The sequence below is a fragment of the Dendropsophus ebraccatus genome, chromosome 1 (assembly GCF_027789765.1).
Source record: "Dendropsophus ebraccatus isolate aDenEbr1 chromosome 1, aDenEbr1.pat, whole genome shotgun sequence".
Lineage (NCBI taxonomy): Eukaryota > Metazoa > Chordata > Amphibia > Anura > Hylidae > Dendropsophus > Dendropsophus ebraccatus.
In genome coordinates, this window is record NC_091454.1 from 143541137 (window position 1) to 143557168 (window position 16032).

At 44.3% G+C, this 16032-nt stretch overlaps 1 protein-coding gene across 1 annotated transcript in view; it reads right to left on the reverse strand.

Moving 5' to 3' along the window:
• The window catches only part of HCN4 (hyperpolarization activated cyclic nucleotide gated potassium channel 4), a 143198-nt gene that overhangs the window by 19371 nt on the left and 107795 nt on the right, over window positions 1-16032 (reverse strand). Inside the window, exons 4-5 of the mRNA XM_069981093.1 lie at window positions 11612-11830; window positions 4215-4361 (exon numbers count right to left, since the gene is read on the reverse strand). Of these exons, the coding sequence (XP_069837194.1) occupies window positions 4215-4361; window positions 11612-11830 (366 nt within the window). The remainder of the gene's footprint in view (window positions 1-4214; window positions 4362-11611; window positions 11831-16032) is intronic.

Sequence of the window (16032 nt, forward strand, 5' to 3'; positions counted from 1 at the left end):
CCCTCAAGAGTGGGCCCCCCCTTACCTTTCTGCACATTGTATAATGTACTGAATTTGCCCCCACACTGTATCAAGAGCCCCAATACATACAGTAGTTACCTTATAACACTATTTCCACCATACAGTGATTACATATTACATAAAAACTGCACTAAACAAAACAGAAAGATATCACCAATGATACCATTACATAATACCGCCCTAACACTACAACCCTATAACAGAGTGCAGTTACATCCAGTGACTCACCGGGGGCGTCTTCTCCGATCAGAGTCTGTCACCTTTTCTTTTTCTCTCCATCCAGCCTGGGCCACCTTGAAGTCTTCTCCTGGCTGTGAATCTTCTCTCCAGAATCTGCCAGACAAATATTTTAGGCTCCAACACATACAGTAGTTAGGTCCCTTGTACCCCTATACAGTAGTTACACCCCTCTGTACTCCTACATAGTTACACCCCTCTGTGCCTCCATAGTTTTAAGGTGTCCCTGTAGTATATAGACCCTCATGTGCTCCTCCAGTTATATACAGCCCTCCTGTGCGCTCCCCCATTAGTATATAGCCCCCCTGTGCACTCTCCCCAGTAGTATATAGCCCCCTGTGCTCACCCACAATAGTATATAGCCCCCCTGTGCTCTCCCCCAATAGTATATAGCCCCCCTATGCTCTCCCACAATAGTATATAGCCCCCCTGTGCTCTCCCACAATAGTATATAGCCCCCCTGTGCTCTCCCACAATAGTATATAGCCCCCTGTGCTCTCCCCCAATAGTATATAGCCCCCCTGTGCTCTCCCACAATAGTATATAGCCCCCCTGTGCTCTCCCCCAATAGTATATAGCCCCCCTGTGCTCCCCCTCAATAGTATATAGCCCCCCTGTGCTCTCCATAATATATAGCCCCCTGTGCTCTCCCCCATAGTATATAGACCCCTGTGCTCCCCAATAGTATATAGCTCCCCTGTGCTCCCCAATAGTATATAGCCCCTGTGCTCCCCAATAGTATATAGCTAACCTGTGCTCCCCAATAGTATATAACCCCCTGTGCTCCCCCATAGTATATAGCCCCCTGTGCTCCCCCATAGTATATAGCCCCCTGTGCTCCCCAGTAGTATATAGCCCCCTGTGCTCCCCATAGTATATAGCTCCCCTGTGCTCCCCCATAGTATATAGCTCCCCTGTGCTCCCCCATAGTATATAGCCCCCTGTGCTCCCCCAAAGTATATAGCTCCCCTGTGCTCCCCCATAGTATATAGCTCCCCTGTGCTCCCCAATAGTATATAGCCCCCTGTGCTTCCCAATAGTATATAGCTCCCCTGTGCTCCCCAATAGTATATAGCTCCCCTGTGCTCCCCCATAGTGTATAGCCCCCTGTGCTCCCCCATAGTATATAGCTCCCCTGTGCTCCCCCATAGTATATAGCCCCCTGTGCTCCCCCATAGTATATAGCCCCCTGTGCTCCCCAATAGTATATAGCCCCCGTTCTCCCCCATAGTGTATAGCCCCCTGTGCTCCCCCATAGTATATAGCTCCCCTGTGCTCCCCCATAGTATATAGCCCCCTGTGCTCCCCCATAGTATATAGCCCCCTGTGCTCCCCCAAAGTATATAGCTCCCCTGTGCTCCCCCATAGTATATAGCTCCCCTGTGCTCCCCAATAGTATATAGCCCCCTGTGCTTCCCAATAGTATATAGCTCCCCTGTGCTCCCCAATAGTATATAGCTCCCCTGTGCTCCCCCATAGTGTATAGCCCCCTGTGCTCCCCCATAGTATATAGCTCCCCTGTGCTTCCCCATAGTATATAGCCCCCTGTGCTCCCCCATAGTATATAGCCCCCTGTGCTCCCCAATAGTATATAGCCCCCGTTCTCCCCCATAGTATATAGCCCCCTGTGCTCCCCAATAGTATATAGCCCCCGTTCTCCCCCATAGTATATAGCCCCCCTGTGCTCCCCAATAGTATATAGCCCCCGTTCTCCCCCATAGTATATAGCCCCCCTGTGCTCCCCAATAGTATATAGCCCCCGTTCTCCCCCATAGTATATAGCCCCCTGTTCTCCCCCATAGTATATAGCCCCCTGTGCTCCCCAATAGTATATAGCTCCCCTGTGCTCCCCCATAGTATATAGCCCCCTGTGCTCCCCCATAGTATATAGCTCCCCTGTGCTCCCCCATAGTATATAGCCCCCTGTGCTCCCCAATAGTATATAGCCCCCTGTGCTCCCCAATAGTATATAGCTCCCCCTCCCATATAACATTGAAAAAAACAAACACTTTTACTCACCTGGGTCCACGCGTTCCTCTTCTCTTCCCTCCTGTGGCCACACTTCCTGCAGTCACAAGAGGCTGCACTCCCCTTACCCTCGCGCCGACGCTCCAGTGACGTCGGGCGCTAGAGGGAGAGCGCGGCCTCTTGTGACCGCAGGAAGTGCGGCCATAAGAGTGAGTGACTGACAGGGAGGGAGCCAATGGCTCTCTCTCTGTCAGTGTCGCTGCTGCTGCAGCGCTGAAGCGCCGCAGCAGCAGCGGACGGGGGCAGCGGCGGACGGGGGGGCCCTGCAGGGGGCGCCATGGAGGGGTAAGTAGATTACCCATCCATGGCGCTCCCCCCTGACAGGCTGGTGGCCGGAGCCCTGTGCGACCGCACTGGTCGCACATAGCAACGGCCGGCCTGCTCGGGGGGGCCCCTTTAACCAGTGGGCCCGGTGCACGTGCACCATGTGCCCTCTGGTTAAAGCGGCCCTGGGTACAGTCAGTGGCGGATTATAATGTGGGCGGCCGCCCGAACCGCTCATATTATAATCTGCCACTGAATGCCGCCCCCATGAAGATAGCTGGTGGCGCCGCCTGAGGCAGACGATTCAGGTCGCCTCATCATTGCGGCGCCCCTGGCTGCTGGAGAGGATGATGGCAGAGGGATGCTCAGTGTCCCTCCAGTGCCCTGTGTCCCTCAGTGTCCCTTTGCCGTCCTCCTCTCCAGCAGCCACAGCCCGCACAGCTCTGGGAGTTGGGTCATGACATCACCATTTTACCCAGTGAAATGTGAAGCCTTGATGCAGTTGTAACTGCAGGGAAAAAAAAACACTTTATGTGCATTTCCCCTAATAAGTGTATATTGGGGATTTGTATAACTTTTGGGGGGCAGTACAATACTTTAATAAAAATTTTCACTGGACTTCTCCTTTAACCATGCATAATTTACTCCTAAACATGTCTATGATTAAACAATACATCTGTATATGTTGTGAAATTTGTGATGACTTTAAATCATTCTTCCAATTATTTACATCAGCAAGAGGGGTTTATTGAGCTGCTGTCCTATCCACATTGCAATACTGAGTGTCATTTAATATAAAATATAAAATGAATATAACAAAAAATATTTTGGTGGAGGAAAATAATGTGCAAATATGACTTTGGTGCATTGGGGCAACATTATGGAGGATCAAACATGCATGGAAATATTGTTCCTGTTTGTAAAAATTTTCTAAGTTTTTTGTCAGGCTGGGTTCACACTACGTTTTTGCAATTGATTTTTTTTCCGTTTTGATCCGTTTTTCCATTGAATTCCATTATTAAAAAAAACGGATCAAAACAGATCAGTTTTTTTATTGTTTTTTTTGTGTCTGCTAAAAAAAGCAAATCCTTTTTGATCCATTTTTTAATAATGGAATTCAATGGAAAAACGGATGCACACACATGCATCTGTTTTTTCCATCCGTTTTTCATTCGTTTTTTGAAAGAAAAAAACGGATGAAAAAAAACGGATTGCAAAAACGTAGTGTGAACCCAGCCTAACAGACCAATTTTGACTGATTATAGCCATTTAAATTTTTAAATTTAACATGCCAGATTTTTCCTCTTTTCGAGTCTAGAAGCCCTGTAGACATTAAATAGTTGGTTGGTCTTCCAAAACCAGCCAAGTGAAGAAGCCACAATCCTTCATTGTTTACCAGTGGCAGCTCTACACATTTTGTAACATCACAACTCCTTCAATTTCAAACAACTGATCATTGGGGGTATTGGTAGTCCGGCCCCCTACTGATCTAGTATTGATGGCCTGTCCTGTAGTTATGATAGGTCCCTCTATTTTACAACTCATTTATACTACATTCATGATTTATGATTTAGCAAAAACGTGCACAGTTGTAAATGTTCTTTCTAAGCATCGTACAGAGATCTAATATGTCATATCTGTTAGGAGGCATGAATATATCTCACCTCCCTCAGTGGTTCACTTAACTCGCCAAGAATGCTTTCTTCATCAAACATTTTTCCTTGGTAACGATGTTCGTAGTAATCATGGATCCGCTGACGCATATCAGCTGGGAGCTTGTGAAATGACATGTACTGTTCTACTTGTTTATACTGAAAATAAAGGGAAATACATGTATTAAAGATACTAGATAAAAGAATTTACTTTTGACAGATTTTAAAATTGATCAGTAATATTTCAACATATGCAAAGGCACAGCATGCCACCTCCATTCCAATTAGTGGCTCATATTTATTTTAGGTAGCCCTTGATGAAAGCAAGAAGAGAGAACATCCGGTTTTAAAATATGTTAAGAAGAAGCCTTGATAATTGGAGATATCATTGGCATTATGCATTCAAAGACATTACGTTGTACTGGTCTAAATAATTCATTGTCAACCAATCAAGAAAAATCCATGTTTTGTCAGAAACTGCACAACACTGACACAGTGATCTGTAAATATGAGTTCTGGGAAAGATATTTTTTACAGTATAGTTTTAGTCTCACTATTTTGCCTGACTGATTATAACTACGGAGTGCCTGCTACAGTCCGTGAGATTGCATACAACTCATACAAAGCATTCCTTTGGACTACAGCTGTAGCTTGATACCAGTTAAAAATTAGTAGCACAGTCAAACGAGGCCTTCTTAAATTGGACTAGTCACCTGCCTATGTAACTGACTGACAAGCTTTTTGCAAAAATTTTGGCCTTACGATCAAATTAGGGCAAAGGGGGTTGGTGGGCAGAGACGAAGTTGGAAATATTAGATGGATTGCCAATCTCTTACACCAATGTTGAACTAGGCAGATTAGGAAGGTTTTTAAAACTCTCTCTGGGCTTTTCAGCTGTTGCAAAACTACAACTTCCATTAAGTCTGTACAGCCAAAGCTTTAGGTATAGTGGGAATTGTATTTTTGCAACAGCTGGAGGGCCAAAAGTTCCCCATCCCTGATCTACAGCTACCTCCCTGACTCCCTCACTGTTATGTAACCACTGCATCCCCGCTGTGTGTCTGCTTCCAGCTTCTGGGGTGCCAATTTATCTACTGAATGTCTGAGGTGGCCTGCATCGTCATAAGCCCAGAACCCAGAAGTGGCTACACAGTGACGACAGTATGGTAAGATGCTGGAGGTGGCACAGGAGCCTTAAAGATAAGTGTCGTTTATTATTTTCAAGCTCCACGGACATAATATGTCAATAATCAATATATCAAAAAAGTACCCTGCCTGGACAACCCCTAAACTAAGATCTAGGTAAAACTGAATAAATACAGTTGCACTCCTTCCTGCCAACCTTTAGATGAGTTGAAAATTTTCTGACTTAATGTTATGAGCTTTGTTACTAACTTTATTTTATTGTGTATAAGCATGGGGTGATTTATCAAGACCAGCATATCCATACATTAGTCTTTCGTAACATTCTGCCCCTCTCACTTGCGCCGGATATGAGAGGTGCACTCAATAAATCTGGCATATCTGAGGCAGGAAGGCATAGATTTCCGCTACAATTTATGCCTGCTTGCTAAAGTAGCAAATGTTGTTCTTACATTCCCACCATAGTGTTTAAGATTTCCATTAAACTGGAACATATGGATCACCATAAAAGTATGACTTTATCACAGAAGTGCTATGTTATGTTATCTTTGAGTAATATATTGAGATCTTTTGATACATATATCCCTGTGCCATGTTGCACTATGATGTGGATACAATATGCTATAAAAGGTAAGAGTGTGTGTAAGAGCGTGTGTCCTTCTGCTTAACCCCTTATGTACTGCAAGTGACGTGACCCAATGTTTACCTACATGCTGCAACACAAAAAAAGGGTTAACAAACAGGAGACAGAGCTGGTGCAGAGGTCAGGGGTTATCAGTGCACCAGCAGTAAAGCATATATATATATATATATATATATATATATATATATATATACAGATGTAGCCAGGGTTAACATGATCCCTGACGCAACAACTGTGTGTAGTGTGTAGGGAAGGGGAGCCCCTTTAAAATTTTTTGCTATGGGGCCCCGTGAATCCTAGCTACGCCCCTGTTTGGGTAGACTATGTTATATAACAACAGTGGTGTTTGCTGAAGTACAAGCTATATATTGGTGTGTGAGGTTACCATGCAGTACCCACAACTAGTCTCTGGGTGGTGGTATGTGAGTTTTGAAAGTAGCAGATTTCCCTATAGCTAGATATAACTGTAGGACAGTGGATCCCAGATGCTGTGCAGTTACGTATATTCTGTATATATCAGAAGAATTTGGCACATAATTCATCAGAACTGACATTAGGAGTACACGCTAAAGCAAAAATCCAGGCAAAGCTCTGGGCTTGACAACTCCCCTCTCTTTCCAATGACATACTACCAAATTATTCCACACCATAGATTATCATCAATTACATTGATCTCTGTCTGCATTTGGGCTTACAATCTAAATTAAAAATAACCTGTCAATATATTTTTGAAGTGTGTGAGAAAACCCACACAAGTATTGAGTACAAGTACACGTACAAGTACAGTATTGAGAACATACAAACTACATGCAGGTATTGCCCTTGGTCACATTTGAACCCAGGACCCCAGTATGGCAACAATGCTAAACACCGAACTGAGGGGCCTATTCCACTGAGCCAATTATCGCTCTGTGGAATAGAAACAACGATCAACCAATGATCTTATCATTGGCTGATCGTTTATTTAGGTTCCAACCTAAAATCATTAGGAACCGACAGCGCATTGCTGCGTGGAATATTGATGTGCGGCCGGCGACTGACAATTTCAACAGCACCATACATTACCTAGCATGTTGCAGGGCTTCTCCTGCGCTCCTTCTTCCTCCCGATCCCGCGCACAGCAGAAGCTTCAGTGCAGCCTGTCTTAGCTAACAGACCGCTCAGCCAATCACTAGCCAGGCCCGCCGTGGCCAGTGATTGGCTGAGAAGAAGGAGGAAGAAGGAGCACAGGAGAAGCCCTGCAACATGCTAGGTAAAGTATGGTGTTTTAAAACAAGGTATGCAAGTACATAGGTAATAATGTCCCTGCAGCCCTCGCTAAGCAATTTGGGCCATGGAATAGGCCCAGTAAACAAACGCCGATCTAGCAGATCGGCGTTCGTTTACATTATTGATCGGTCCCCCATCGGCCTGTGGAATGAAAACCACTGCTGGATCTCAGTAACAAGTCTATCCGGGTAGCATGGTGGTTCAGTGGCGTAGTCCCTCTGCTAGCAAAGTTTCAGGCAAGTTCAGGAAAGTGAACTATGAACCATCCTGCATTTAGGTTCTTTTACTTTTATTCTCACCACTGGTTGTCATCAAGTCAGAGAGCATGTAATAGAGACCTTTGCTATTCTTGTGGGGGTCAGAAGCTGCAAGCACACTGGCAATCTGAGTTTTTGAATTTTTAACTTAGTTTAAGTACTTTTCCATCATTATTGCTGTATTTGGATTTTCACACAGAGGAGATTTCTCTGCAGTTAAAGGGAACCTGTCACCCCCCGTGCCGGGCTGACAGCCTCCCGACCCCCCGCTACAGCCCCCTATACTTACCTGATCCCGCCGGGTCCTGCTTCTGGATCCGGTCGGGTCACGGAGATCTCAGCCGCTGCAGCTCGGCGCGCGCGCTGAGAGATGAGTCCAACGCTCATAGAGAATGACGGAGCGCTGGACTCTCCTGTCATTCTCTATGAGCATTGGACTCTTCTCTTAGCGCGCGCGCCGGGCTGCAGCGGCTGAGATCTCCGTGACCCGACCGGATCCAGAAGCGGGACCCGGCGGGATCAGGTGAGTATAGGGGGCTGTAGCGGGGGGTCGGGAGCCTGTCACCCCGGCACGGAGGGTGACAGGTTCCCTTTAAATGGTGGACTGGCAATCTCAAGAAATCAAAGCTATAGATACATGTAAAGTTAAATATATAATTTTAAGGCTAGTTCACACTGAGCAATTCTTGGTCCATCAAACATTTGTAGGAAGCTACATTATTGCCTTGTGTAAAAGTCACAGTGATCAGCTGACCAATGAACAAATGACTAGCAATATTTGTCCTTTAGCCCCCTGTAATAATAAACACCTCTAACACACAACAAGGCTAAACATTTAAAAATATAAATTTTTTATTAGCAGGATTAAAAAATCTCAAAACATTTCATAGTGCAAAAAGGAATCCAGCAAGGACAAACCGAAACCACAGTACTACAATAATATAATAATCTGCATATATATGGGCAAGCGTCTCTAAGACATAGGTATCAGTACATGCAGTGTATCCACATGGCCTCAGGGTCGCAACCACAGACCTGCACAACCTGAGATTATCTATCCAAAGTACAGTGTCTCTTACCCATAGTGGATTCTGGCGTCCGTAACCCCCACGCACGTTTCGCGTAAGATCGCTTTCTCAAGGGGCGTGTCTAACTCCTGTATCTCGCGCTATTTATGATGTGGATGTGGATTCCTTCCGGGTGGCGACGCAAGTCACAGGAGGGGCCAGGGATCACGCGACTTCCTCCCGGCCTCCGTCACTGGAACGCATGCCCGCCGGTGGAACGCAGGCGGGCATGCGCACAGCGAACTAATGAGGCCATGTTGGAAGGGCGCCTATGCCCGATTCTCCCAGGACCCGCGTACAAGGAAGGTCCGCGGGTACGCGGGTCCTGGGAGAATCGGGCATAGGCGCCCTTCCGACATGGCCTCATTAGTTCGCTGTGCGCATGCCCGCCTGCGTTCCACCGGCGGGCGTGCGTTCCAGTGACGGAGGCCGGGAGGAAGTCGCGTGATCCCTGGCCCCTCCTGTGACTTGCGTCGCCACCCGGAAGGAATCCCCATCCACATCATAAATAGCGCGAGATACAGGAGTTAGACACTCCCCTTGAGAAAGCGATCTTACGCGAAACGTGCGTCGGGGTTACGGACGCCAGAATCCACTATGGGTAAGAGACACTGTACTTTGGATAGATAATCTCAGGTTGTGCAGATCTGCGGTTGCGACCCTGAGGCCATGTGGATACACTGCATGTACTGATACCTATGTCTTAGAGACGCTTGCCCATATATATGCAGATTATTATATTATTGTAGTACTGTGGTTTCGGTTTGTCCTTGCTGGATTCCTTTTTGCACTATGAAATGTTTTGAGATTTTTTAATCCTGCTAATAAATTTTTTTTATATTTTTAAATGTTTAGCCTTGTTGTGTGTTAGTGGTTATTTAGTAAGGCTACTATTTGGTACAGTTGTGGACAGAACTCAATGTGGTTAATCAACCCTGATAGTCAGAGACTAATATACTGTTGTTAAAGTCCATTGGAACTATTGTGTATAAATAATAAACACCTGTAGTTTATCTGGATTTATTTTACCCCTGAAGCTATGATTCCACATTTACATGTGAAATGTGGGATTATCGGCAATATTGCAGGACTACTGGTTAAAGGGGAATCCTCAACTGGATAAGTTATGCCTTATGCATAGTATCCATAGGATACAGCATAACTAAGGTCTGATCACTAGGGACCCTAAAATCCTAGCTAAATAGAGCTCTGGGCCATACTCCATTCATTCTCTATAGGGTTTCTGAAGACAGCTAAAAGCTGCTGAAGAGCTCCAAAAGCGGCATTTGGTGTACTCAAGATTGTTAAGGCCCAGTGGTTAGACTTTTAACAATTTCTTTGGGCCGTATTAGAATAAATTTATTGTCATACACTTGTTTTGTGAATACGTTTTTGCATCTGGACCCTCTACCCAGTCAGGCTGGAGGAGGCAGAGAGGAGGCAGAATGGGGGGGCAGTCACTGCATCCGCTGAATTTAAAGGGGAACTCCGGATAAGAAAAACTATTTTTCTATTAAAAGTACATTAAAAGTTATATAGATGTGTCTATACAATGTATTACAGTATCTGTACAGTTCTGCCACACTGGTAGCTGATAGAAATCCAGGAAGCTGAAAAAAATGGCCCCTGTGCCAATTCACATTGTCTCCTTCTCCTTCTGCTATCCCCCCTTAGGAGACAAATCTTCCATGCTTCTGTCTCACATTGTGTGTGTTTGCTGAGGACAGGCTGATGATGCAGACAGGGGGCAGGGCGTGATGTCACAGGAGGCTTGGCTGGATCCCCCAATCCCCTGAGTGATCCACCATCTCTGAATGGCCAATAGCAGGTGCAGCACTAATTTTACTGATTGTGATGGGTGGGGGACTGTGATGATCAGCTAAGGGAAAGCATTGCATTCTGGGAACTGCTTAACCAGGAAGGACAGAAACACAATACAGAACAAACCCCCTAAACAAATGGATTTTTGGTAGTTTCAAAACTGGGATAGATAGGTAAGTAATGCTATATGCTTCTGCAGAAGTTTCATTTTTTTTAACCTCTACCTGGAGTTCCCCTTTAACATTTTTCGGCTGAAAATTTTTAAAGAAACCTATGACAGCTTACTACATGCACACATTAGTGCGCACAGGATTTATGCAAAGACATTGTGCCTCTACATAAATCTGGGGAGCACTGCCACTGTGGGAACATTTTTAGGCTGGAACTTTGAAATGCCGGACTTAAAGGGGTTATCCCGCCTCCTTCACTGAGTGACTGAGCGGACCTGAGACGTCACACCTCGGGCCCGCATCAGACACCCAGAAGCGGCCGGAAACCGGGCACCGGAGCGCCGCGATGCGAACCCGCCGCTGGAACTGGGGAGGTGAGTGGACGTCTTTTCTTTCAGCCACCTCCTCCCCGGCCACATCTAAAAATAGCCCGCACGCTGGATAACCCCTTTAATAAATGTCCCCCATAGTGTGCACATAGCCTTGTGTTCTATTTAGCAGAGGCATTGCTGAATTCATGAACACTATTGTACCATTTTTGTACCATTATAATACCTTCTTAGTCAGCAGCATTGCAGTGCTAGCCTCATTGTGAACAAAAAGAAGGCCATTCCAATAATGAAGCAATTTGAGACTGCTAGCTTTAGCAGCAATTGGTGTGCGTTGTGAATAATTAATATACAAATATAACTAGCATGCATTATTCCAGTTTCTACCTAAGGCAGCAAAATGGCTAAGCTATCACAGTACAGTAATTAAAGCGCATGTTGTATCAGTGATATGCAACAATACTTTTTACATCAAAGATATTATAAATGCTATAATGCACATACAGGTTGCTCTCAATTTTAAATGCATTCAGTCATTATTTATGGAAATGTCTATGCAAATACAGCTCAATACTGATCTACAGTTACATTCAAAATTGATTGACCTGTTCCATATTAAACAGCAATTCTGCTTTAACAGCCATAATAGAGTTTTAAATACAGAAATTAAGAACTATTAGAGAAAATGAACAGTTAAAAAGTCTATGTACCTTTTCCTGATACTGGCGCCGTGAAGAATCCAGAGACTGGATAAGTGCAGTAGCATGACCAATGAACATGGCATAGCAAGTGGCACCAACAATCATGCTCAGCATAGTAAGCCAGACATCTGACATGCCCACTGGTGCCTGCTGCCCATACCCGATGCACAACATGTGACTCATGGCTTTGAAAAGAGCATAGGAATATTGCTTCCCCCAAGAGGCATTCTGTAACAGAGAAAAGAAAGATGTTTTCCACTTGTAACACTACAAACTAACACACAATTGTCTTGTCTTAAGATTTAAACTTGATATCCATCACAGAGATGTTGGCAAATAGTAAATGAGTTCACGAATAACCAGACGCACAAGTCACTTCAGTATCTTGACGTTATGATTCTATCTACAGTATGCTCACATGGAATTACATACAAAGATGGCCTCAATCGCTGACCAGTGAGCGTCTGACTACCTGTCCCCCCGCCAACAGAGCCTAAAATGATGTCTAGCCCCGGGTTACCAAGGCCACTGGCAGTCAGAGCCTCACTACTCTATTATCTAATTTAAATGTGACCTTTATTAACTTTAAAAACTGTAGTCTATGAAAATATCTGATTTTACAGAAGCAATGGTGGGTTCATGTAGATTCTTAGAACTATTTAAAGGGAACCAATACCCTAAAAAAAAAGTTATAACGCTCTTCATCCATCCTTATACACCCCCTGAGACACTTTCCCAATATTTACATAGCATGGCTGCCTGCCAGGTATACCCCGAAACCATACTTTTATCAATTCACGTGCCTGTATGCTAATAGACTTCACCTAGTCATCTAGGCATTTCTGCAGGTCTAACTAGTCACAGACCTGGTGCTGGGTTTCACTGTAATCATGCCTCTATGGGCGTGATTCAAAGCTCTTTGTCATTCCGTTGTCATGAAGAGGCGGGCCAAGCAGATGACGTCTTCGTTTTAGGGGACATGCGCAGTACAGCATTGTCTTATCCCCGCTGTACAACACATGTCCGAAATAGCCTAGGACTCCATAAAAGCCTAGAAATAGCCTAGAATTCCATTGGGAACCAACCAGTAAGGATAACTTTATTGTAGTAATTCAGATCAGCACAAGGATGGTAAAAGTAAGGACTGTATAGACTGTTCTGCTGTCCTAATAACCTGTACCAGGTCATGGTATAACACACAGTTCTGGGAAGAAAAAGAGCGCTGCACCTCACACCTATGGCTGACACTAGTGCCTCTCAGCTGCATAAAAAACATCAGAATTTTGTGTATGAATTGATCAAGCCATACTGCCCCATGTACCGCGTGCAGGTATCTGATACACATGGGTCCCTACACTAAGTTCACACTGTGCCGGTCAGTGACCACCACCCCTGCAGGCATGCACAGTCAGGGAAGGGAGGCCATGGAACGGCCCTGCAACCCCCATGCCACAGGACCAGACCCAAAAATGCCACACCAAAACCCAGCCAGCACCACCGGCGGAGGAAGCTGCCCCAAACAGCACAAGTCTGGATAAGGCATGGTATAACACAACATCATCACAGGCACCCATACTACCAAACACACAGCATAAGGTGTGCAACGAGGGTCAGAGACTACTACCACTATTAAGGCATCTCCCCATAAGTTGCTACAGTAATAATGAGGTACCCGGGGGGGGGAGGGGGGGGGGGAATAGTCTCGGGATGCTTTCGGTGCATTTAAGTGCTGCTGGTGTAGTATATGCAGCTTAAAGGGGTACTCTGGGTCACTCATGCTCAGTTAAGTTGAAGTCACATGATCTGTGCCATTAGTACCGGCAGTTGGTTTTCACTTTACATGCAAGCAAGGGGGATTGTGGGAAAGTATCTAAACTGTTGCTTGGCAACAGCAGGGTCACAGTTCAGAAAAGAAACCAAAAAGTAATCAGATGCAGAACAAAACAGTACAGTGATGTAAGCTTTTTTACTAAAAACATATTTGTACTTCTTTACATATATGTATGTATGTATGTGGTTCACACCTAATTATACCTTTTTTGCTTCATGACAAAACTTCTTTAAGTCGGCAGCACAATCCTCCTTAATAAAGGTGTACGCACAAGAAACAATTGTGATACGTTAACCACTAACTCTGGCAAAAAAGTCTGCAAGGAACTATTACCTCTTTTCATCAGCTAAGTTTTCCTCACTGGAATAGAAACAGGTACTTTTCTTTCAGTATGGACATAGGCACTTGGGTAGAACCTCCTGACTCCACATGATCTCCTGATCATTGTTGTTGTTTCACTTTTATTTTGATACATTTCTTCAATAAATTTATATTACTTTGTAATATAAATAATAAAATATTATTTTAAAATAAAATATTTTATTTTGAGTTGCACTAGTTATGGGCGACACAGGCCCCTCTGCTGTCTCCAATCAATAGCTTTGTGCAGCAGTGCTGGATCAGAGCAGGGGAGTGGAGACAATGGCTTCGACAGCCCTATAGTACCCAAAACAAACTTTGGTGGCAGCAGAGGAGCCCTTGGTGCAACTTATTGCTGCCACTTACTTAAAATTATGTATAAATTAAAAAAATATATATAAATTTATTTTAATGATGTTAAAGTAGTATAACTTTATTAAAGCATTGTATATAAAAAAAAAAATACTTTGCAGAGTACCCCTTTAAATTGAATTAAAGGGGTTATCTAGCGAAAATCTTTTTCTTTCAAATCAACCGGTTTTAGACAGTTATTCTTTTTTCTTTTAGATCCCATTCACACTACAGAATTGGCACGGAAACCCCCGCCCATGGACTCCACTCACACCAATCTTTTAGTGGAAAGGCACGGACAGCAGTCTGACACAGTGCTCTCTGCTGACATCTCTATCCGAGACGGGAACTGTCCAGTGCAGGAGCAAATCACAATAAAAAACCTTTCCTGCTCTGGACAGTTCTTGTCTCGGACAAAGGTGGCAGCAGAGAGCACTGTGTCAGACCAGACAAAAAAACATTTCCCGTAGGACATACAGCAGCTGATAAGTATGAGAAGCAAAAAAAATATGTTTTCGCTGGATAACCCCTTTATATGTATTTTTTGTGATTTTTCTGATGGCTGTTATGTTTTGAGATATTTGACACACTGAGTGCCATCTGGTAACATGTCAATATCTACTCAGACCCTTACAACTTTTCATATGAAGTGGTTACCTCTTCTTCTCTCATTTCAGATTATGCTTTGACTAATCAGTGTTTTTTTTTCTATATCCTTTTAGGCATTTTACTAGGGAAATATATTTTTGTAACTCCTTGATCACTGAAGCCTATAGCAAATAATGACAAATTTGTCTACAAAAAGACAGCGAATGTTGTTGGGGAAGTGAAAGATTCACACAGATATTATAATTAATTTGCCAGGACATTTGAAAGAACCTCGGAGACACTGACAAGCTGAATGGAAAGCATCTGAAATGGAAATGAGAATTTCCTGCAAACTTCAAAAATATGCCTTCTATTACAGTATGTAAATGTGTGTGGCTCTGTGAACACTACCAACACTGCAGCGAGCTTAAAATGTAACAACAAAATACACTGCCACTTTCAATTTTTGTGACATAAATCCGATTCAGCACCTCACTTTGTATAAATGGAAATTGTTTTTATGTCATGAGATACCAGTACAGTATCAGAAACTTTATAAGGTCACTGGACTCTCAAGTACTCTGTTTCATTACACTTGTATACAGTCCCTATCCTGCATTTCCTGCCTGAATTTATCACAATACCAGTAAGGATCCTTTTACATTAGATGATTTTTTCAGCCACGGGCCTTTACATGGTGCAAGAAATCTTTGTATCATTCGTGCAGCCTTGGAAACTGACAGCATGGATATGCATATATCCATACTATCAGTTTCCAGCTCACACAGCAGTAAAGGGGCGTAATATCTGTATGTAAGGCATGGCTTCCTTTATAAAAGGGCCAAAAATGGCCCCAAATTTGAGCAAACTAAAGGTGGCCAGACACCTTTAATAACTGATGTCTGAATGATCATATGGCTGATTTTTAGCCCTTCAGCCTTTTACACCGGCTGATCAACAACAGGTGCTCCTAGAACCACTTATTTGATAGGTAGGGATGAGCGAACCGGCTAAGGAACTATTGGCTTCTGATTCCCGCTGTCTGCCCGCTCCGTGGAGACGGTGGATACAACCTTGAGGACCGCCTGGAAAACTGGGATACAGCCATAGCCATAGGCTGTATCCCAGTTTTCCAGGCGGTCCTCAGGCTGTATCCACCCTCTCCACAGAGCGGGAAGACAACAGGAATCAGAAGCCAATAGTTCAGGTTCATACGAACCCGAACCTTAGCCGGTTCGCTCATCCCTATTGATAAGTGGCCCATGTAAAAGTGACAGTGATTGGACAATGAGCAGGAAAA